The sequence below is a fragment of the Apteryx rowi genome, unplaced genomic scaffold (assembly GCF_003343035.1).
Source record: "Apteryx rowi isolate R43461 unplaced genomic scaffold, aptRow1 scaffold_118, whole genome shotgun sequence".
In the NCBI taxonomy this organism is placed as follows: Eukaryota; Metazoa; Chordata; class Aves; order Apterygiformes; family Apterygidae; genus Apteryx; species Apteryx rowi.
The window spans coordinates 794,730-818,692 of record NW_020447397.1 but is presented as its reverse complement, the minus strand read 5'-3'; the positions used below and the strand labels follow the sequence as shown (position 1 = coordinate 818,692).

At 39.4% G+C, this 23,963-nt stretch overlaps 1 protein-coding gene across 2 annotated transcripts; it reads right to left on the bottom strand.

Moving 5' to 3' along the window:
* Positions 1-524: 524 nt before the first annotated feature.
* GINM1 (glycoprotein integral membrane 1) lies at positions 525-20,747 on the bottom strand. 2 transcript variants are annotated; one of them, XM_026083615.1, is made up of 8 exons: positions 20,631-20,747; positions 11,450-11,509; positions 11,174-11,270; positions 8,029-8,180; positions 5,833-5,989; positions 4,926-5,056; positions 3,269-3,432; positions 525-1,417 (listed from the first exon to the last, which is right to left on the bottom strand). In XM_026083615.1, the coding sequence occupies exons 1-8, from the start codon at positions 20,730-20,732 to the stop codon at positions 1,309-1,311; spliced, it is 972 nt and encodes a 323-aa protein (XP_025939400.1). In that variant the 5' UTR covers positions 20,733-20,747; the 3' UTR covers positions 525-1,308. The 2 variants fall into 2 exon arrangements, with proteins under 2 accessions (XP_025939400.1, XP_025939411.1); XM_026083626.1 differs by lacking the exon at positions 20,631-20,747 and adding an exon at positions 12,648-12,697.
* Positions 20,748-23,963: the final 3,216 nt, after the last annotated feature.

Below are 23,963 nucleotides of genomic sequence, written 5' to 3'. Positions count from 1 at the left end.
TTTTTTGCATGCAAGGCAGAGGTTCAGAGAAGGCAGCAGGGCAGTTCAATGTCTTGCTGATACAGTATCTGAAGATGTAGAATAGCAGGAGTTACAAATATTTTTTTCTACTTATTGCTGCAGTACTGACAGTTTTACTGGGACAACTCTGAGTAAATGCAGCCTTAAACTGTTTTGTGACAGAAACAAGTACCTGAATATCTTAGGGAAAGATTAGCTGATGTTTAATAAGATTTCTAAGGGGGAAAGGGAAGAGGACCAAAAAAAAAAAAAAAATCCCAGCTTCTCCTCCTCACCTTAACAACTTCTGCAAATAGGGACAGTCTGATCACTCAAGTGTCAGCTGTGCTCAGTCAAATGCCAGGTAGTCAGGTTTACTTCTTTTTTTATTATAGTCATTCTTCTGACAAACAATTTTTGTAAAGAATAGCAAAAGCTAAAGACCAGAAATAGCACCACACATCTAATGTGTTCTATAAACTGCTGTTCTTGGTAGATAAATATAGATGCACACATGAAYGCAGTCTAATAAACAATTCAAACATTTATTTGAAAATTGTTAACAATACAAATCAATATGGGAAAACTGGGCCTACTCAGTAATAGTAAGCCAATACGTTGTAGAAATTTTTTTTGGGGGGGGGGGAGGGGTTGAAACTTTACATAGTACTGCTGTCATGGATACAAAAAGCACATCGTAAGCATGCCAATTACAAGTTTACAAGTGCTAACAATTTTTATGACAGTAAGGATTCATAAAAGAAAGTTCTGGTATAAAGTGCTTGAAATTCTTTAGCAACACAAATGTTTAGTAGTGATATTTTCCTTGCAAGGCATGCTCAGCCCTGCTGGACCTGAACCAGGTTGGGCAGCTTTGTTTGGGCTTGCAGGCACGTGTAATGTCTGTGCTACTCCTCTATCCTTTTCTGCAGAATGTTATTTCAAGACTTCATGACACCCTGAATTTCATCTCACTACTTAAGATAGCTGAATTAGTTTATCTATGGGTGCAAAGGCAGCCAGCATCCTGTCTGAGCTGCTGAGAAGTGACTTCACAGAAGTTAAAACAAATGGTAGCCCTCAGGGTGGAAAGCTATTTTGAGTCTTCTGAAGAGGCTGTATGTTTATGCAGAGGCACAGGGAAGTCAGCTTTAGGCCTCACCCTCACTGTCCCTTCACCAATTTATCAACTGACTTAATTTTCTTAGTAGGAAGCAAACAAGATAGATATTAAAATCAAGTGCCAAATTTCAGGTCAACTAAAAATTCATTAAAAAAAAMCCCAAAAAACTCCAAAGTAATAGAGCATTAAGTGCATGCTTTCTCATCTAAATCATTTTTCCAGTCTGGAGCATCTGAAGGCAAGCTGATGGTAACCACAGGTACAAAGCTGATTTGATCCAGGAGAAGAATGCCTCTGGAAAAATAAGATTAGATGGCGTAAGAAAATATACCAAGCTATTCTTTGTTCTAAAAATTATATTTGTTCTTAAGTTTGGGGAGTTTTTATCTGACATGTTAATTTAAAGTATTATCCCTAATGATACTTATTTCATGAAGACTGAATGAAAACCTGATGGAAAACTGGTTCTGACACATTAGCTGTGGCTTCAGGCAGTTCCTTTGACCCATTTTCTACATCTAAAATACCAATAGTGTTGGCTCTATGCTCAATTTCATAGTAGTCTAAAATTTTATGCCATCAGAACTGCTTTGACAGGCTCTTATACCTATTTTCTAAGATTAGTTAAAGCCTCTATTTTGATCATTTTATGACAGAACTCTGAAGACTTGGAATGATGTCCTGACTCTCATCTGAGACCAGGTCCTCCACCAGATGAGACCTTCCACTCATTTCTGTCAGTTTAAAATCAAGAATTAAACCTTTACCACTTTTTATTAGATTGCTTTATACAGAAATATGTATAATTATACAAGCAGAAAAGGACTGGAGGGGGAAAAAAAAAAGGAACCATTCTTCCAGCACTATAGTGTCTTGGAAAGCTGATAAGCCACACATTCTCTGATTAGAAAAGAAATTACTGTAGTCTGGTTTCTGCCCTTATTACTGACCTCTGCCATGAACATTTTCCATCAGACACTGTGCTGAACAATTTGATTTTCTGGATTAGGATTTTTTTTTTCTTGTTCTACTTTGTTCGGAGGTTCACAAAAGGCAGTATTAAGCTACTTACTGTTGTGGTAGGGCAGTTGGTACAAACTGGTTCTTCACTTTTTCTACTCTAAGTTAGTTACCAAAAGTACTCCAAGCTGCCAGCATGTTTTGTGAGGTGGCATGAGGAAGCATGATAAATGTTTTGTTACTAGTTTCCAACCTTCCCAGTTTACCAACCCTCCATTTTTCTTGTTCCATCAGAAGCACTAGGGCCACTCTCATGCCTGGGTAGCCACACAAATGAGGCCATTCAGAGGTGCAGCTGGTCAGTCACATTTGAAGACATCAGCTGTGCCTGTTCCAGCTGACGAAGCACACTTCACTGTCAGTCATTTCTCCTGAAGGAACACATGGTTCCAAGCATTAGCTCTTCCAGAACTGTCCCAAGCTGCTTAAATAATGTATGTGCTTCCCCTTTCCTGCACCAAAACTATACTGACTTCCAAGGGGCAGCTACTGATTCATCTCTCCATCCCTTGTTTTGACAATTGCATGCTCTGAAAAATATTAGTGTTGCTGGTAACAGCATACCAACTGAATGAATGAAGCTGTCTGCAGTCAACTTTATAACCTTTTGCTGCCARTTGTAGCACCAATTGCTATGGCTTCTAACCTGCCTTTACAGATAGCTCCTACTTGGAGAATTCCCCTATGACTCCTACGGGCTTTTGCAAAGCCAAATGCAAGGCCTTTCATGTTGGATGACTCCAACCACTAGACAGTAGGAAGAGATTTAGAATTGCTGTTTAGCTCTAGCTTCTATTCTCCTCTCTGCTCTTCTGCACAACCTTTCTCCAGGTTGGCAGTATATTAAGCGTGCACTGTTAGTGGCTTCTCAAATCATAGTCCTCAGAAGATTTGATTAAAATTTCAAGTGAGACAGCCACGCTAAAAAATTTCCAGTGACAGATTTGCCCATTTTCCTCTGAAACTTCTACATGTCATGTGGTCATTTAGAATGGAAAATTACTGGCAGCCTTTTTGTTGAATTGTAGCCACCATCTTCCCACAGAATTAGCCTGCCTCTAAGTTAAAAGATTTTTTAATTAATGTTTTGCCTTTATTGGAGAAAAGGCAGCAAAAGTTACTCACTTGTGTTCACATGAAGGGAAAATCACCCTTAAGGCTTTCAGAATAAGAGCTGCCCCAACAACTCCAACCACAATGACCTCCATCAAATTAAAGAATATGGGGAACGAGTGAAACCAGAATCTGCACAACCCTTTTCTCAAGTCTTCCATCCACTGGCACATCACCTACAACCAAACGGGAAAGCAAAACAAGATAGGTTACAAACCACAGCAAGAGCAGTTTTTGTAGCTACTGGTGAATCATATTATATGGCGGTAGATTGACTTATATACACATGTGTGTGTGTATATGTGTATATATATATGTATATTATATATATAAAGCAGGACTGAATTGATTTATGACTCAAACATGTTTCTTCACTGAAGTCTGGGACATATGAAGGCTTAATTTTTGTAGAAGTGACTCATCCTAGCAGAGAGGAAAGCTACCTGGGAAATAAGGAACACGTGAACAGAGCAGGTGAAGGCTATATTTGGCCTATGTTTAGAGCAGCTACAATGCCATGGTATCCATGCCTGTCCAGCATGGGAAAGGGTTACTGGCAGCTCACAAGGGTAGCATGTTCTCTAGCCTATCTGGAACTTTCAGCATACTGTTTTGGCCACTCTGCCTCAGTCTCGGGTTATAATGTGTTTCTTTCAGCCACAAACAGGGGCATGGATCCCATCCCTACTTAATCTGGAACTGTAACTTCTCAAGCAGCTACTGTATTTCTTATGGTGTGAGACCAATGGCCCATCTCCCAGAGTGGCAAGCACTTCGTATCTCCAACAAAAATCAAGAAAAACTACTGTAATTTAAAACTGAACAAAACTTAAAACTGTCATAAATACTTAGCTTGACATGATTTAAGTATTAGAACTCACTCTCATGAAGTATCTGTGAGGTCAGGACATTACAGGATTTAGACATCCACTTGATTTCTATCTGAGTACAAAAGCAATTTCTGACTGCTAAAGGGTAGTTTAGGAAGGGGTTTTTTTGTTTGTTTGTTTGTTTTAAGTTTCCTAGACTCTATCCTTAAAAGTCTGTTCTTCTTAATGATCCACTACAGGGATTTCTTAGACTTCTGCAGAAATTAGTCACTGTCGGATATCTTACACAATAGAAAATCCTGGGCTTTATCAAATACAAAGCTGCAAAAATAGCAGTCTGAGAAGTCACAACACTAGGTTAGGTAGGAATGGAAATTATCTCTTCAAGAAATAAGTTGTTATATGTTGTGTTGCTTTTTTCAAATTAAAAATAAAGGCCCAAAGATGAAGTGCTAGGAATGTTATGCATGTTCTTACCATCTTTAAATGGATAGTGCGTTTGGTCTTTCCATCAGGAAAACCCGCTATCTGAATCTTAACAATGTTGTTTCTGTTTGTTTTGTCTCTAAACATCCATGAAGGGGAAAGTCTAATATTTGTGCTTATTTTTGTAGACAATAGCAGGAACAGCAGGAAGAAAGTCTATTCTCTCAAATTGTAATACTGATTAACATTCAGTTTTTTCAACAGCATTTTCCTATAACTTTTCCTCCTAGAAAAGACACCAAGTCATATACATTTTCATCCCTGGGGAGAGGAAAAAAATAGAAAAAAATGCTTCTCCTTTTTAAGTCAGTCTTTAAAGGTATATGCCAAAAATGAAAACAAAACAAAACTACCTTATAAGAAGATGGAGGTTCTATCCTAAGAGGGGTCTCTGGTAACTTGCCAGGTAATGTCTCTTCATCTACTGTAGTTTCTGCTTGCCGGATAAGGTACTGACTGGTAGTTTGCAGAGGATCTTGAATATCTGAAGAAGAGAAGCTAGATTAAGTGGTTTTTTTCCTTTTTACTTGACTCACTATTCATGATAATTCAACTAATGATAACACAGAGTGGAAGCAAAACAAAGAAATGCTGCATTTCTATTATTTATGGTATAGTTATTATAAGCTTACAGTGAGACTACAGAAGGCTGACATTTTTATTTGACTTCAGTAGTGAACTCAATAAGAAGCAGAAGCAGTGTTGTGGTGAAGACTTCAGCTGTGCCACTAGTTGTAAATTTCAGCTGTCATCAGATAAAAAGGGAGGAACTAGACCAAAATATCCATCTCCTATGAAATCCTTGAGAATTTTTGATTAACAAAATTGAAACAAGACTGAGGCATCCAATAACTTTGCTTGCTTTTAAGGTATCGAAGTTTAGTAACATAAAACTATTCTCTGGTTTGGAAGTGACCCAGACAGGCATTTCCTTTCCAGTTTTCACTTTCAGTCTCAGGAAAAAGGGGGAGCTTTAGAGAAATTTCCATCATAGCACTGAGAAAGAAATTATTCACATGAGACGTCTGGGTTGCATGTTTACAAGTATCAAGTACTTCAGAGGAGAATAGATTTGAAACCAAAAAAAGACAAATAATGCCTAGAATGTACAAGAACGGAATTTAGGTATAACAAATATGTTCCTGTTCATGAAGAAACTGTTATCCTATGTAGAACATGGGAATAACAATATCCTTTTGCCCTTATAAAACAATATGTGAACTATGGTTAAAAACATTATGTAACAGCTAAGAGACCTACCTTTTCCTGAGAGGTTGGGAAAGGTAAATAACATATCGTTGTCCCTAGGGATGGAATACAGCATGCTTTCTTTCAAAGGGACAGTGTAGTTTGAATGCCTAAGTACTCTCAGGTCCTTTACTAAAATATCTATTTCAGTTACTACTTCTTGCTGAATCTGCAAGAGATGCAAACATGTTGATATTTCTAAGTTTTAATTAAAAGTGAAGTAGGCTGGCATAGAAAAACAATACATCACAGAAAATTCCAAGCCATTAAGATTTACAGACATACAGATATTACTAACATGAATTTATTATTCTTTGTTTTTACTTAACACATTTTTACAGACTGTATCACATTAGAATGTATGCTGAACAGATGGGGTCTCTCTCCCTGCAAAAACATGTGGCATTAAATCTGCAGGCTCTCACCTGTGTCTTTATACAGCTCATTATGATCAGGGAGGCATTTTAGGGCATGGAAAAGTCAAGTATGTGAGTAATAAGGATAAAGGAAAAGGGCACATGCAAATGTTTAGTGTATTGCTGAGACAAGACTAATACTTCTGCTTTTGTAGTAATGTTGCTTTTTTCAACAGCCCAGAAAAATTCTACTGGGATCACTCATTGCATTTGGTTTCTTAGCTTAAGCTTGTATTCCTTTTCTTTAAAGTCATATTATTCAAAGCAGGCAGCATTAAGGTATAGTTTCCTCCTCCTCTTCCAAGTGATGCATTGGACCCACTTCATTTAATAATCACTACAAGCATAGCTTATATAGAAAATATTCAGCATAACTACTAATAATAGCAATAACTGCTCTGTGAGGCCAAGAACTAACAGAAATCCAAAGCGTGTGTGACCGAGATTATAACTGCAACATAGAATTATAACAACAGAACAGGAATGCAGCGTGCAATAAAAGTTACGGTCTGTCATGCTTTCAGAGCCATAGGCCGTCTCATTTTGCTTTTAGCACACACAAGAGTGATGCAATAAAATAGATGACTGTTAGTGTCAGCTGATAACTAGCGAGAAAGAGAGCTTCTGATGATTAACATACCAGCATTAGCTTTCTAGTTGTTCTTACCAGCTCCCTATCAAAACCTGAAACATGTTTTGTTGTTTAGTTCGAGATCTGAAATAATACAACATTACTGTGTAACAACTGAACCAAAATAGGATATTTGAGCCTCTTAACTGTGGAATAAACACAGCATTTGAAAGCTTCAAATCTCTCAGTGAGACCATCATCTTCATTAACAGAGTCAAATTTGAACATGATGCAGATGCCTGTAAAAAAATACTACATACTGATCATGCAATTAATTAAAGATCAATGATATCATCAGCATTCTACCATTAAAAAAACAGCAGAGTATAAGCCAGCTTCAAAGGAACCAGGCCTCATGTAAGATGCAGATACGCACTAAAAAAAAATTGACATTTTTGCTGGTTGCAGCAGCTATATCTTCCCATTCTTCCCTAAACCTCTCAGGTTTAAAAAATAACTATAGCTTATAGGTGATTTTGAGAATTAAGTGCTGCACACTTTCAATCTCAGTTACAATTGCAACTGTGTACAGTTAGAGTTTCTTTTGTTTTTGCTGTTCATCTCAAATTCTATGGTCAACAACAAGATTTGTATTCAAATTAATTAATCAGTTTGCTTATGAAATATTCTAAAGCTAAATTCTGAGATGGTCTTTCATAATGAGCCCACCTGCCTTAAGAGTTTGCTGCTGCAAGCTGCTCTCCATGCTTCCTGCTTCAAACACTTACTTTGACTGGAATAAACAACAAGGCAAAACTCAAAACTCAGAATGAACACACGCCCCTTCTATTAACTTTGTGAATTGTTTTGTAGATGAGATATTGCATGTGAGCTCAATTTTCCTGCATAAATGCATGCTTTGAAAGAGTGTGCAACAGAATTAACAGTATTCTTAGAAAATTATCCAACTCCTAACTACTAAAATAAGAATAGAAACACCATGTTTCTAATAAGAGAAATTAAAACTTGAAGACTCTTCACAAAACACCCCAGCTGCTATACAGGTGACTTAGCTTGGTATTAACTCCTTCAGTACTGTGCCAGCTAGCATTAGATTATATACATTGTGTTCCAACCACCACCCTACACATGTAAACATTTTAATCTTTGCTAACTATAAGCCTCTCCTAAATCCAAAACAAGCAGAGCATTATTTTTTACCTGTTTTCCATCAATTTCTGTCACTTCTTCCTGAATGACAATCAGCTGCAAATCAGAACTGGATGCCAAAGGCCACTCGTGAACCATGATGCGAACACTGACAGTTCCCAGGTGCTGCTGATCTGGTAAATTATCCAAGCTTCCATTCTCCACTGTTAACACATAACATCACAGTTTTCAAAGAGAAACTCCATCCAGAAAGCGGTACACAGCCAAATTCTCCTTGGGGCAAACGGCTGCAACTCTGGCACACAGCACAGGAGTCTTTGCACATGTACCTTCTGAATGGAAAAGTCATTACATTACAGCTACAGAGGGCCACTAGCATCAAACCAGAGATGCCCTAACAGCTGTATGAAAGTCTGTTCTATGCTGACGTCCTTCACATTTCCAGTAATTGCTATTCCAGACAGTAACTCTGGGTAACTCTAAGATAAAACAGATACCATGATTTTTACCAGTATATCACCAAACCACACTCAGAGCAGGTCTCATATGATATAACACTGTGGACAACAGCAGCCCTAAATGATCCCAAACCTGAGGGAGCTTTACTGTGACACCCCTGACTGAGGTCTGCATTTGAGCACTCTAAGTGGCATTCTGTGGCTTCGTTATTACTGTATTCTCAATTTAGTTGTCCAAAGGTGTCCAAAGGGAAATGCCACAGCCCAGCCAGCCACCTGTGTAAACAACTTCATTCACATAACATCTTTCTTCCTTTCAATACAGAAGACAATATCCTACACCTCCAAAATTGTTCTTCTCGAGATATTTGCTTAACCTGAATCACATTTTCCTTCCAGTGATTTTAAAGAAACCTGCTGCTCTGGGTTCCAATGTTTCCAGCTGTAATACACAGCTGTTTTCTGCACACCTCTTTTACACTAGGCTCAAGATGAGTGACAATTACCTCATACATGTTTTTTTCTGGATGCTCCCTACCCCCATCGCTTTCATATGTGGCTGTGACACCTCAAACTCCCTTCCTACCCCAAAGCCTTTAGCTATTTCAACAACCTAATCTTCCACAAGTACGCAGAGAACTGCCTTTCTACCCTCTTTGTTTCTGCATAAACTTAGTATCTTCTTCCTAAATACCATGCCTCTACTGCAGGTGAGGGCATGCTAGAACTGAAGTGGCTCATGCTGCAGAAGTGCAACAGTGGAGGTCCCAGAAATCTATTCGACATGCACATAGCACGGCACACAAATTGGGACTGAATTGGCCACTGTACCTAAGCCACTGGTGCTGTGTGTCACTCGTAGTGCCAAGCCCAAGAGGCTCAGTGCAGGGAATGTTTGACTTGTGTCTTTCAGTTACATGGTAAAACCTCATCATGTTCATTTGTTTTAAGCTATGGCCCCTTTCTTCATTAAGCTATTCTGCCTTTTTTTTTAAACATAGAAAAATACTTTTGTACACTATTTAGCAAAATCTTCCATTGTGAAAATAAGTGGTAGAAGGAGGGAAAGAGGAACCATTCCCACAGGTCTGAGCCACAGCACTAATCTGGTTGCTGAATGTATTCTGAATTATAGCAGCAAGCATACATTAATTGGCCGAAGCCTAAAAGATGCCAAGCAGTGAAGGCTCGCTGTGTCGCAGCCCTCCCCATGTGCCAGGCCACTCAATCCCTGCTACGTTCAATAGGAGCTGAAGACACTCACCCTTCCAAGAGAGCCTCGAGTGAGGATACAGGTGCCAGGAACAGTATGACAGCAGTGTCAGGACAATACCAATTAGGAAGGCCTGGTCTCTATTCTAATGTTCAAGAACCTGAATGTTTGGCCCAGTTTTGACTTTACATACAGATATTCAGGTGGATATTTTTCTCTGGTACAAGAGACCAAGTCACAAGTATCGCAATATTCCTTTAGCATTTTACAAAGATTATCTGAATCTACTGTGACAACTTAGTAAATAGTATAAACATCATTTTATAGATGACAGAGAAGTACTATTGAGAGGACCCAGACATACACATGGAGATAGAGAATTCCAGGTTCCTAGCTCCCAGGTTTGGGTTTCTTATTGTTCCAGATTTACATTCATAATTGTAATCACTTCAAGCTATACAAGTGTGATTTGGGAAATTAATAGGAACAATAGTAGAGAGTGCTCAGCATCTCTCAGAATTAGTCAATAAAAATCATATCTATTTTTCTGGAGTCAATTTGTAGGTAAATGACATTTTGCCACGTTTTTCTATCCTAGAGTGAAAAAAACAAAGATAGGAACAATAGGAACATAACTATCCCAGACAAAAAGAAACAAATTACTGTCCCCCCACCCCAGAAAAGAAATAGTGTCAAATTAATAATTGATCATGCTTTGGAGGGAAGCATTCAAGAGACGAGGTCATGGCTCAGAGAAGCAATTTAAAAAAGCATTAGTACTTTCTAAGTAAATGTATGATTGTAAAGAGAGGATGATCTCAGAAACCAAGCTAGAGACTGACTGTGACTGATCCATCAAGAGATCATTCTGAATACAATAAAGCTTAAATCAAAAGAGCATAATAGCCCTGTTTAATTAATTATACAGTATGCTCTGTGTATCTCAAAAATCACAGTGCTCTCTGGTCTTTCAGAAGAGGTGCAGCATTGAACTAGTGGAAAAAAGCGCACTTGCAAAATCATTATAGGTCATTAACCATTACAGAATACTAGCAAAACTGAAGTATTTGTGCTGTAACAGCCTATCCAGGAGAAACTTGTTTGTTCCAATAAACACAGAAATTAGATAATTAAAAGATCCTCCTAACACTAATTCATATGTCTGCTATTGAAACTCTTTTTGGATATATGCCAAACAACCTAGGGAGACAGCCATTAGCAGGGTGGAGCTGCATCCTTCTGTTTACATTGTCTAGCTTGTGATGCAAAACATTCTTTTGAAAAGATAGGCAGAGCCTGGATTTCAGATTAAATCATGTACATCTAAGCATGTGAATGTGACTTAAGAACAAGGCAGTACATTTTTTCTCCCCATTTTAGTCACAAATTTCTCCTAATTCAGGAAATGATTTGCTTCTACAATGCTCAGATTTGGAGTGTATAAGAACACGTAGTCATTGTCAGATTTGGTTGCTGGATAATAGGGAAGCAAAATACACATGAAAAAAAATTTAAGAATACTCACAGATTATTGTTTGACATGTTATGTGGGTAACCCCGCTCTTCATAGGGAAATCATTTAAATATACCTGTCCATTAACATAGGTGATATTAAAAACAACCTGAAAGACAGACAGACAGAATGAATGTATGGTTCCTGTGCCCCTATGCTACAATTCTGTTTGCAGAGAAACACACTTAATACTGACTGAAGTCAGACAAAACAATGTATTCTCATCCACAGGCAGAGCTTGTTTCACTGCATATTAATTCACTGAATAAATAGAAAGACTTGACAAACCTGTCCTTTGTGAAATTCTCCATTGGCTTTCAACATCAATACATTGACTCTGATCGTTTCCTGGAAAACAACAATGAAGAGCAATGTAAAGTTTTGTAAGAAAGTGCATAAGCCGCTGCAAGCCACAAGCAACTTTGACACTATATACTGACAGAGAGACTGTGTAAGACAATTGAGCACATTCCCAGACTATCTAGGAAACAGGAGGAATATGCTTACTTCTTCTACATAAGGTTTTTGTTCCCCTTTTTTAATAGAATGATGAGAAAGAATGACTGCTGCTTCCTCTTTATTAAAAAAAAAGTACTTTTTGCTTAAGTTAAAGCTAAAAGATAAAAATAAAGCAAAATGCTTAGGCAAGTGTTACACAGGGATATAGTGGAAACAAAGTCTCTCACATTAGCTGAAACAGAACAGACTTAATACAAGATGACATCAGATTCTCTACCTCTGTGAAGTACAAAATCATTACCTAAAAGTTTGTTAAGTGCTCCACTTAAATTACATTTCACTTTGAAGACTTAAGACATAATGGTAGCCTACCCCAAAGCAACTCTGTTTTCTCAGTCTCAGCAGTAATTCTGATTCTTTTCTTTGGTTATCATTCCCAAATTATGCCATGTGGGGCCCCTCCAAACCCACAGCTAACAGGGATTTACTTCCTTCTTTCCAACCCTAATTGCTGTAATTTATTGTTTCTTCTATGAATGTTAGAGCGATCTCTTCCCTTTTGTCATTCTGTCCTCTCATTTCATCCTTGTAATTTCAGGGGCTCTTTTGCAGATAGGCCCTTAAATTTCCCAAACCTGCCCCTGACAAAACCCATACACAAAATAACCTCCCTTGGACACAGACAAAAGTAACGATTGCCACACTACTTTCCTGAGTCACCTCTTCAAAAACAATGGCAAACTCCCTATTTGCCTTCTGGGAGCCTTAAAGGATTCTATCCAGATTTCATTTTCCACTGGAGGACTATTCTCCATACTTTCAACATCTTCTTTAGTTCTAAGTCTGTGTCACAGTTTCACACCTAACAGCTAAAAAAAGTAACTCTTGTCTTCATGGAAAGTTGAATTTGCCCAGACTATAAAAACAAACAAACAAAAAAAAAAACCACACACAATTCCTACCCCCACTCCAAGGTTTTTGGATTTGCATTTTTAGAAAACACTAAATTCTATGAGGAAGAAAATACCTGAAATATAGACCACCCAACACAGTATAGTCACAATTAATGAACAGAGCTCTGCAGCACACCTGTAATACAAAAAAATTCCTTACAACAACTGGCACTGATTAGTTTACACAGGACTATCACAAACTGAAAAACAACATTCAAAATTGATTCAGCAGGAATCAGGCTTCAGCATGGTTTAGAGCATGGTTTAAAATCCAATACAGATGGCCTTTTGGTTGGAAATGACTCATCATGATGTTTCAGCTACATATGTCAAGTCAGTTGGAAAACTCTTTGGCCATTGAGACTGAAAAGGCAAATCTCTTTTCAATGATTTTTCTAGGAAATGGGTGTTTATACTGACTTTTCTCCAAAACTCAAATCCTAGCCAATCAGAGTAAAAGAAAATTATCAGTTTAGTCAGATAACTGGAAGTCTATTACTGAAAATATAAATCAGATTAATAAAAAGATCATAGGATGCAATCCATTGTTATCTGTAATTTCTTCAAACCAAATATTTTCTTCTCATATTTTAAGAATGCTATATATTTTTTAAAAAATCCTGAAAACGTTTAGCTCTTTATCTAGCATTCAGAGCTGTACTTCTTTTACAGCCTCACATTGCATAACAGATTACTAAATCTTTGTGTCATGATTTCCTAGGTTTTTCTATCTAAAGGCCTCAAGGATGGATTTTCCAGGCAGTCTTAATCTTCCTTCAGTTTTTAAGCTTCGAATGAAATTTGAGTTCCTTTCTGCAGAAGGCATTCTGCAATCTTTTTTCAGCATCTCCGAAGTGACTCACTGAAATTACATGAAAAAGGAAATGACTGATAGCCAATAACTAATGAAAAGAAGGATAATTCCCCCCTCACTTTTTTTAAAAGCAAATGCTGTGTTTGAAAATGAAGGACATGGGGAAAAATGGATACGCTTACTATTGAGCATTAAATGTACAAACTAAACCGTATGTGATTTTTTTTAAGACAGTTTTCAATTCTGTTATTACTTAGTGTCCAAAAGCACAGGCATGAATTTAAGTATACGCTTAATTTGCACTTGAAGAGCATATTATGCGTTTAAGAAACTAAAGCATTTCAGTGGATCATTTCCATGCTGTCAAAGTTACAAAAAATAGATCATAGCACGCAGACAATTAGGACAGCTGAACAGTTTGCTGCTCCTGCTGCTAAAAGAAGCAGAATAGCTCTCTCCTCTCCCCCACATCATCCTTCCCTCTCGTTTGTGCCAGCAGTCAGTGGGCCAATTTAGCTCATTAAATTGGCAGGAAACCATTCACTTTATTGCTAGTCTATTCTTCTGTCATTTCAACAAGCAAAGATGAGTTAGGCAAGCACCAGACAGTGCAAGGGACGGGATGCAAGCATGCAGCTGGGAGGAGGGAGCAGGTCTACTCATTTTGGCAGCCACAAGCTGTTGGATTGGCTCTGCTGTATGGTCTACCATCCTCCCAGTATCTCCTCTGATCAGAGCTAAGATGATGGTGCACCTCCTGAACTGCACAGGTTCATAAAGCTGCTCAGTAACCCAGAGAAATTATTAGTATTCCACTACAGCTGTTATGCCCTGACCCTTGCTATTTTGTGTTCACAGGCAATGGAGAGCTCATATTCTTGCCGCTCCTGTGGCCCTCACTTAGTTCACATTCAGACCTGACAAATTCTTCTACTGATGACTTCCCATATTCTGTACTGCCATAATGCCATGTCTGAATTTGCCAGCTAGAAACATTTGCTCCTGATCACTCATATGTTCTTGTTTTGCCTCTTCACCAAGCAGTCTCACAAGACTGTTGCCAAGCTTGCTAAGAAACACTCCAAATAGATCTCAAAGTTTTGGTGCTGTCAGATAACCAAGTTTAAATTGTTCTTGCTCCAAATATACTCAGATTGACATAAAAACATCTCAAGGACCCATAAAATCACTAGGCTGGAAAGGACCTCGGTGTATCATCTAGTCCTTCCCCTTGTCCAGAGGCAGAACCAGCTATATCTGTCATTCCTGACAGATGGTCATTTAACTTGTTCTTAAAGCTCTGCAGTGATGTTCAAAAAYTTCACACTCCCCTCAACTATTTATTGTAGTGCTCAACTATCTTTAATACTAGAAAGTTTTCTTTAATATCTAACCTGAACCTTCCTTGCTGCAATTTATGAACAGGTTGTTCATTACTCTTTGCAACATCTTCCTATGGAAAATAAGTGTCATCTTCAACCATTCAGTCTTCCTGATTTTATGTTAATGCTCCCAGCTAACTTAACTATTTCTTGAAGGTCAGCTCCTCACTGCTGTCTTACCACAGCTTCCCACTGGTCTTTCCTGAAGTGCTGCACCCAAAACTCAGTGGGGCTTGCTGTGACCTAACTGCCATGGCCAATCTTCCTGACCCTATAAGCCCCATACCCAAATCTACATAACCACAAGACACATGCCAAACATACTGAAAAGTGGGCAGGAGGACCAGGGGCCATCCCAGATGGCCCACTTCCACCCACAGCAGAGGATGTATGATAAACAGCATTCCCTCTGCTAACACAACCCCACTTGGTACCCCCTTGATTTCTGCTCAAGAATAAGTGCTCAAGAGCCATATGTTATTAATGCTTGTTAAACTGGGTGGAAAACAGACTGGGCAGGCCAAGAAATCTTGTATCATGCTTTCCTGATGAGATGCCTGAACTGAAAACCATCCTTGTTAGAATTTCAGTCATAACTCAAATACACATATGGAACCATCTCCATCTAACCATCTTTCCATGATAGAGGTCAAGACTCACAGTCTTATGAAACATCCTTTAATTTCAACAGAGGAAATACTTCTATGATACCACAATAAAATTCTCTACTTAGAAAAAACAGATTTGTTTTACAGACACATCCTTACAGCTGTATGCTTCAGTACTAAGAAATGTAAATAAGAAACCCCACATGATTTATTTTGTATATCAAAAAAATGTTAAGCCAATCCTGTAGTAATGAAGTCACTGGGAGCCAGACCTGGGCCATAYGCATTAATCCATAATACTGCACTGCCAAGTTCTGGAGAAGCCTAAACTAAGAGTATAAAACTTACTGTTTGTACAGCTTACAATACACTTTTGAGCATTAACAACATCATCTAAAGGTTCATCTAAATTTCATGCAGTTTTATAATTTAAAATGTCCTGAATTCATCAATATACACTAAAAATGGCCCTATAATTCTTAATGTTGTCCAAGAAAGTAGATTTCTCTCCTGCATTTTCCTAAGATTTCCCATCATTGTTCTAGTGCTCCAGCAATGCTATTTACAGCTGTAACAGCCACAGTACCTGTAAAGAGGACAGCACTTCTACCACAACTTTATGACATTCTGTTCTAGTAAAGTTAGGGGATTGTAATAATAGCATAGCAATACACCTTCCAGAATTTTTGTGAACTAATGAATTTTTGTGAACCTGAATCAATACAGAGAATGCAAATGATGAGCATTTTCTAATCCCTTCTCTTTCACCCTGTGCTACAATGGGACCCAGGAGCATAAGTGGGGCAGTACAACCATGGTAGCAGGAGAAGAGCAGGATGGGGAAAAGATGGCAGCAAGGAATACAAAGCATCTGACATGATTTAAAAGGAAGTATTTACTAATTCTTAAAGACTCCCCCCAACAATGCCACGCAAATAAATCTACAGAGAACGTTTCACCTAATTCTAGCCTTTTATGAAAAACACCACACAAGACAAAGCTGTTGGCTCTAATCACACAGGAAACTCAAATGGACTCTGTCTACAGGATTATGGGATAGGAAAGCTTCTTCCACAGGCAGCAGGTACCCAACGCAATGCGCTGTACAGTTTCTACCAGTACAGGATAACTGTTAAGTCTTGAACAACTGCATTAGTCACATGAACCCCATCTACCAATTCAGCCACTACCAGCCAGCCCACTTAAAGCACAGCTGTTCTCTACTGATGCTCTCTGAACAAGGCTTTTTCTGCACTAGGAGGCTTGTGGGAAGTGGAGCAGGCAGCACTAGGAACAGATGGCACAATGCCTTACAAGATGGCCAGCTGTACAGAGAACTGGCAGGCGGACAATTCCCTCACAGCAGTTATGCAGGCCCAATTGGGATATCCTGTTTGCAGTAGGAAAATATAAAGTCCAAAGAAGGCTGCCAAACAGATAAGAAATAGTTAAAACTAATGATTGTTTCTAAATTTGAAAAGAGATTGTGGGAAAGAGTGTTAAAACAAAGAAACAAAAAAGCTACCATCCAAACTCAAACCACTTGAGTCTTGTCTGTCCTAGCACTTATGTGAAAAATTGGCTCAAAAGAGTCTAAGGTTGTGACCTGTGCCTCTCATAATTCTTTGGTCAGATTCGAAATATAGCTATGTTGTAGGATGAGCCTTAACCATAATCAGGCATAACTAAAGTTAAGAAATAATCATGGCAGCATCCTTGACAGGTTTGCAGGACAGTAATTACAGTCCCCCACATTTTACAAATTTTCAGTACAAAATCTTCGCTAGTAAGGTTTGGCATTATTTGGCAGTATTTGCTTAAGTCACGAAAGCTGAACTAGCCTTGTTAATACACGAATCTAACGCAACGATGCTTTGGCTTTACTTTAAGTTCCTGAATGAGTATATTCATATTCCTTCCTTGCTTTGCAATGATTCAAAATAAAATATTGCTTATCTTTTCCTTTGCTCTAGGTATGTTGCTAGAATTAATCACCTGTGCTTTCTCTCTATTAAATCATCTCATATTATGAATATTTTATCAGGAGTTTTAAAGGCAAATACTTAGTCTCACAACACCAGGAGATGGTTACATCACACTGCTTTCATTTAATCAAATATACATGGAAAGATGACGTGAAATCCTTCAAGTATAAGGTTCAGAACATGCACCAGGCTGTTAACAAAGAAGCTGGCATAAAGCTATGAAAAAAGTATATATTTCAGCATGTCATTATTAACAAGTTTCTTTTCTAATTAAAATACATGACACCCACTGCATATGTATTCAAAGAGCTGAGGTAGTGAAGACTATATTTTCTGTTGTGGAACAATCCAACCTACAGAGAGGTTTCTTGCAGCCAACAAATAAATAATCTGAAAACAATGTTTTCCAGGCAACTAAATTACAAAGAAGTCTTGCAGGTGAGTAAACCATTTAGAAAGAAAAGTTAAACCTATGTTATCAAGACGCAAATGGAGTAAACAAACTTCACAGCACTCAGTCCACTGTTCTTTTCGCCAGTTCCTAACAGCACACATTGAAAAAATGCTCTAAAACCCAAAATCTAATTCCTGACCTAATATCAGAAAAATGTGTTATTTTAATGTGAAGGTCAGCTCTCTTGTTGCATCATTACCTACATTTTTTACTTTGTCTAATATTAATCAATCTGTAACCCAGTTTTACGYATCCAAATTTCACAAGGACAAAGAAAACCCAAAACACACATGCTAATGCTTAAAAAAAAAAAAAATCCCAGATTTCAAAACAGCTTATTTAAGAAATGACAAGCATTGCACAACAATGGAGGCGTTCACATTCCAGAGCTTAACAAAAGCATTTCAGACTTACAAAATTACACACACGTTATTCTAGCGTTTCAAGGTTTTCCTCAATCCTTCCATTACAGTTTCTCTGTATCACCATAGCCTTTAACTTAGAGGGAAACCTTAATATCATGTACAAGCATTATAAAATATGAAGCTATCAGTAGTATTCTGCCAGTATTATAGAATGCACAATCACAGTATCCAGTGAAAGCAAAGCTAAAAACGGTGATTTTCTAAGAACAGGCAGCATCAACAAGTCTGCAGTCCCAAACCGTTCTGAGGAAAGATCATGCGGACCCCACTGCCATCCTTCGTTGAGCTCGTGGCTTCTGAAGTCAGCTTGACAGCACAGACACAATTCCTGCTCTGCCTATTTGCGCTGCCGAGGTCCTTCCATTCCTACCAGGCTACAATTAATCAGTTCATGTTCAGATATGAACAATTCTTCTACTCAAAGCTCTCTTGAGATGTGCTGTTCCTTCTACATCAAAAATGATCCTGCATGTATTAAAGGAGTGCAGAAGGAAACATAAGTTGGATTTTTTTGAGAAATTAAAAAAAAAGAAAAAAGAAATAAAACCATATGCTCTCTTTTTGACTCTTAAGTGCTTTTTTGTGCATTACCCATACCACTATATTATCCTACCTATGACACCATACAGCTAAAAAGGTGCAGACACTCCCAGACTAGCAAAAACTGAGTTGATAAACCACCTAAGCAGTGCAGCACTATTGGATGATCTCAAATCCACAAATAGCATGGCTATGCACAAAAGGCATCTCACCCCAGTTCGTAAGTCAGGCCTTACTAGCACTCTGCAGGTGTACCTATCCTATTTCTGACCCCAAGCCGGCTTGCACATAACCAGCTCAGGCACCTCTGCACCATGCTCACTCACACTTTCAGATTCAAAGATAGCACAGGCAGATGTGCCTTCACATCTTATATAACTGCCAGCTGTGATAGCTTCCACACTAAAACCTCAACTTAATAATATTAAAGTGTGATAGCTTCTGGTAACAAGGTAAGCAACAGTATAGATTTACATTCCATTGTTTTTTATGCGTCTTCTCGGTAAATTCAAGATAGCATTCCCTCTCTCAGAAGGGGGTAAGCAGAGTATCTGAGTAGTTGGACATAGCTTTCTCTGCTCTCTTGTACCTTAACAGGCCTGACTTCAAGAACAGATGTACTTTTGTGGACATTTAAAGATCTAGATCCCCATTTTGAGATCAGAATTCCTGGTGCTAAGCCCAGTTCTCTTCAAATGTCCATAAAGAGAAGCAAAAATCAGGAAGTAAGCCCAGAAATCCTTTGCAGCACAGAATGTGCCAGCACAGGGCCTGCAGCAGGCTTTCTTGGAAAGGTTTTATTTAAACAAAAAAAACTTGGGAGAGAAAGTCATAATAAATTCACTTGCACAACAGAAATTTTGTATTAGCTGGACAAGTGACTACAAACCCAACAGAGCTCTTTCCTCTTCATGATTTCACACTTTGGAGTTCACAGTTACTATAATTAGAGGATATATTAGTCATGATTTAAGTAGAGGTACAAGTAGTACCCAGTTCTCTTCTGTAATTCGAGAGGTCAAAGCTCACCACTGTCATAGCACATTTTTTTATTCTCACAGAGAACATTTCTAAATAGAACCAAAAAATCCATTCAGCTCTTTAAAAAGCCAAACCAATTTAATTTAGAACGAATCTTATTAGGATACAGTGTAGCTAGTGAAACAGGAAAAGAGACAGCACGATGCCTCATAATGTACCGATACATCCAAAACCTTTTGTTGGTCCAAAAAATTTCGTTGGTTCGAGTACAGAAATCATTAGGAGCAGATGTGGACTTAACACATTGCATATTTCTATAGCGCAGAACTATCAAGATGTGGATAGGCACACATATAAAATATAAAGTAAATATACCCACATTAGATCGAAATATTAACAACCTTTTTTTCCCCCCTCAACCTGTCACATACTTATTTCAGCATATCAAATCCTCTTGTAAGCTACTGAAGGAGGTGGAAACATTACATGCGTGGTAAACTAGTTTGCGGCAGATGTGTAATTTTGACTTGCTGTACCATTTCTATGCATTTTACCCTGGAAGATGTTTGAACAGCAGCGGGAGGATTGTAGGCAGAGGTAACAGACCTTACGCTACCCAGTGCTACAGCTGGGAAGAGATCCTCACGCTCCACACGCAACCCCTTCGGGGCCACCAGCTTCGCCTCCCTTTCCCAGCCTCTGCGCGCCTCTTCAGCCTACGGACAGGCCGAGGCGACCGGGGCCACCCGCCCTCGGCACCCCGGAAGGGCCCGGCTCGCCCCTCCGCGGGGACCGGGACCGGGGCCCGGCCCCGCCGCCCCAACAGCCGCAACGGCCGCGCGCCCCGGCCCCTCCCCCCGCCGGGTACCTGGCCGAGCGGCCGCGGCGTGGCCGGGCCCAGCAGCCCCGCGGCGAGCGGCAGCAGCAGCGGCAGCAGCAACCGCCCGCGCGGCCCCAGCGCCGCCTCCATCTTGCGACCCGGGAATTAAAACAAAGTGAAACATCAACAAGCGGCCGCGGCGACAAGAGGCGGGGCCGGCGGCGACAAGAGGCGGGGCGGGAGCGAGCGAGCGAGCGAGCGAGCGAGGAGGAAGGAGGGAGCCAGGCGGCGGCGGCAGCGGCGGCGGCAGCGGGCCGCCGGCTGAGGGCGGGGCGGGACGGGACGGGACGCCCGAGGGGTCTGTGCCAGCCCCGGCCCCGGCCCCGGCGCCTCTTCCGCCGTCAGCTGAGGGGACGGGGGCAACCCCGGGCTGCCGCGCCCGGTTTTTCTTTAGAAAGCGCCACGCTCAAGAAGGGGACTTTTGCCTTTTCGTCTGCTTCCCCTTCTTAATGGCAAAAGCTGAAGACAGATGTCAACTCTGAAGCGTGTTTTTTTTTTTTTTTTTGAAAGGGGGAGGGAAATTCTGTGAGAGAAATGGCCAAATTTGCGGCTTCCCGCAGCCGCTCGAGGAAGGCAGGTGGCGTTCAGCCCCAGGCTGCCTGTGGCAGGGCGGCCGCGGGCACCGGGGCTCCCGACGGCACCGGGAGCCGCAAAGAAAGGAAAGGATGAAGATGTGAGCAGCTGGAGTTCCTCAGTCTGGAGAAGAGAAAACTGAGGGAAACTTAATAACAGCAGTCAAAAAACACACAGAGTCTCTGGTAAAAAGGAAACAACCTGAATCTTCAGATCCTTGGTAGATATGAAGATAAATAGCGCTTTCTTTATGCAGCAAGAAAGACTGAGGTTATCTGTTCGCAAAAAAACTCCCCAAACTTTCTAACGGTGAGGATGGCAAACATTTTAGCAGTTTGTCTAGGGAGGTTGTAGTGCCACCAGGACAGGGCAATGAACTATCTGTCCTGTTGAAGCAACCCATAGCCCACTTTTATATTGTTCTATGACTCGCATTTTGTTGATAGTGTACATGAATCATAAAAAAGCCCAGAAAGTTAGTATTTTATATGCTCTCTGCATTCATGAGACACTGGTTTAAACATCTGGCACAAGCCAGAAAGCATTGGAAAATGATGCCTCAGAGGGTGAGAAAATATCTTGCTACTTTTCTATGTCTGAAATATTTTAGCCTTGGAGAACTGTTTGGGCTATTTATTTCAGGGTAGGGGGACAAGTGGGGTAATCTCCAAATAAACTGCTTATAAAATGTTGATGTAGTATATTGTGCTGATTTATGTGAAAACCTCATATATTTCATCACTAAATATTATCAGTCATTAGTACTATTTTAGAGATTAGAAAAAATTAAGTACAGGTTGGTTAACTGAATTGCCCATAATCACACAAGGTAGTAATGGATGAAGGAATAAAAACACAGGCATCTTAATTTCCACTGCTGCCTTTAACAAAATTTCGTTTCTCTTAGACCTGTCCTAGAGCTCTTTTTATCCACTGTATATGGTGGATTGAAAGAAATCGGTAAAGGGCCTGTTCATTGTGCAGTCTCATGAGGCAGAAAACGACTTGGTAAGTCAGCTCCCCAACARCACATTTTGCTGAATTTCATAAGGGTCACACAAGTATCTTGAGGGGTAGAATGGCAGCTATAAAAATGCAACCCTTGTTGGTACTTGCAGTCATTTGCATATGCTGGTGGGAGGACATTTAAATTACGTACATTCCTAGCTGTGCATTGCTCTCTATTCATAAATCGAAGATAGCGGATTGTGTCCCAACAGGACTCATGAATCCTAGAAGAGCAGAGCAAGCTACAATACCACAGTGTTTTCAAAATGTATGAGAAGCATAATAAATAATGCTATGGGATATATAAAAATACAGGAAAACAAGGATCTCTGACTTACAGAATTTAAAAATACTGCAAATTATAAGCTGCGCTCTCAGTTGACATCAAGGAATTTAGCCTTTCTCCTTGCAGAAATGGAATGGACAAGTGCCTGTTACTTTCTGAATGTCTTTGAATGCCTCAGCCTGTAAGTTTCCTGGTAAAATACATATCAAGTAATGCTTTCCTTCTATGTTTTTCTTTTGCCCGTTTTTTCCTTTTTCTCCCAATCTTTTGCACCTCCTTTTCTTCAGGCATCAGTTCCTTTATTTTTAATCTCCTGGACCTTAATTAAAACTGCAAAAAAATATGCATTAAAAATGCTTCTAACATAATTCTCACTTTTCCCCCTAAATTTCCAAGTCTCCACTACAGTCTCACAGCACAGCAGATGTCACAACAGTTAAATATTTAATGCAAATGGTAAAATTCCTACCTATAACTATTGTTGTTCTTCATTTGATTCTTTCTTTTTCTCCTCTGTCTTTCACAAGTGACCTGTTCTCAGGTAATTCAACAGATAGTGCTGGGACAGACTAGGAGCCTAACAGAACTTCCCTTTTGTCTAGGACGAGTGCCTTCTACATTCCTCTCGCCTGCTGAATGTGCCCTGACATTTGCAACTATTAAAATGTGCAACATTTTGAAATATTTGGTACTGAGACTGACTATTGCTTGAGCTGCTGGGTGTGCCAAAAGTGCTGTATGTCAGCGGTTTTATATTTAAATTGGGAGGGATGTTCCTGACTTTTTAAAGTGATCATGCAAACCCATTTTTCTCTGAACCTTCATTATAGCTCTGGGTTATTAGAAGGCAAAAGTTGGTAGAAAGAATCAGAATTATGTTTTTATTTCTTTTATGAATAAAAGTAGTTATAAAAGGTCTGACCTAAGCAAGCGTGAGGCTTTCTTACTGAAATGCAAAGCAAGAGTTCTTGAAGTAGCAAGTAAACAGTTAAACTTCAGCCTGTACAGGCCCCTGTAAGACAGGTAGTGTTTATCTCCTTCTGAAACTTTCAGAGTAATAAATGTGATGTTTGCTATAGTGTTTTCTTCTATCAATAACTGCCATGCAGAATGGCTTAAAAACAGCCTTGGATCAATTCAGTATTGATGTACAGACTGGAAATAAGCTCACACAAACAATACAACAATGCAAAACACAAACAGCTTTGAAAACTAGCATATTAAGAATGCAGCATACAACTTTCTACAGTGCAAATCCTGATCCAAGAACCAGCCCATTATGTTTACAGAACCCAACAAACAAGATAGTGATGAACAGAAAAGTGGGTAAACTCCCTGCCTGGGTGTATTTAAGGGTGCAGTTATATAACACAGTAATCAGATTTTGCTGCTACTTAAAGAGAAGATCCTGCTCTTACCAAGCCAAGTGCATCTCTTTGTACTCCTAGTTGTGC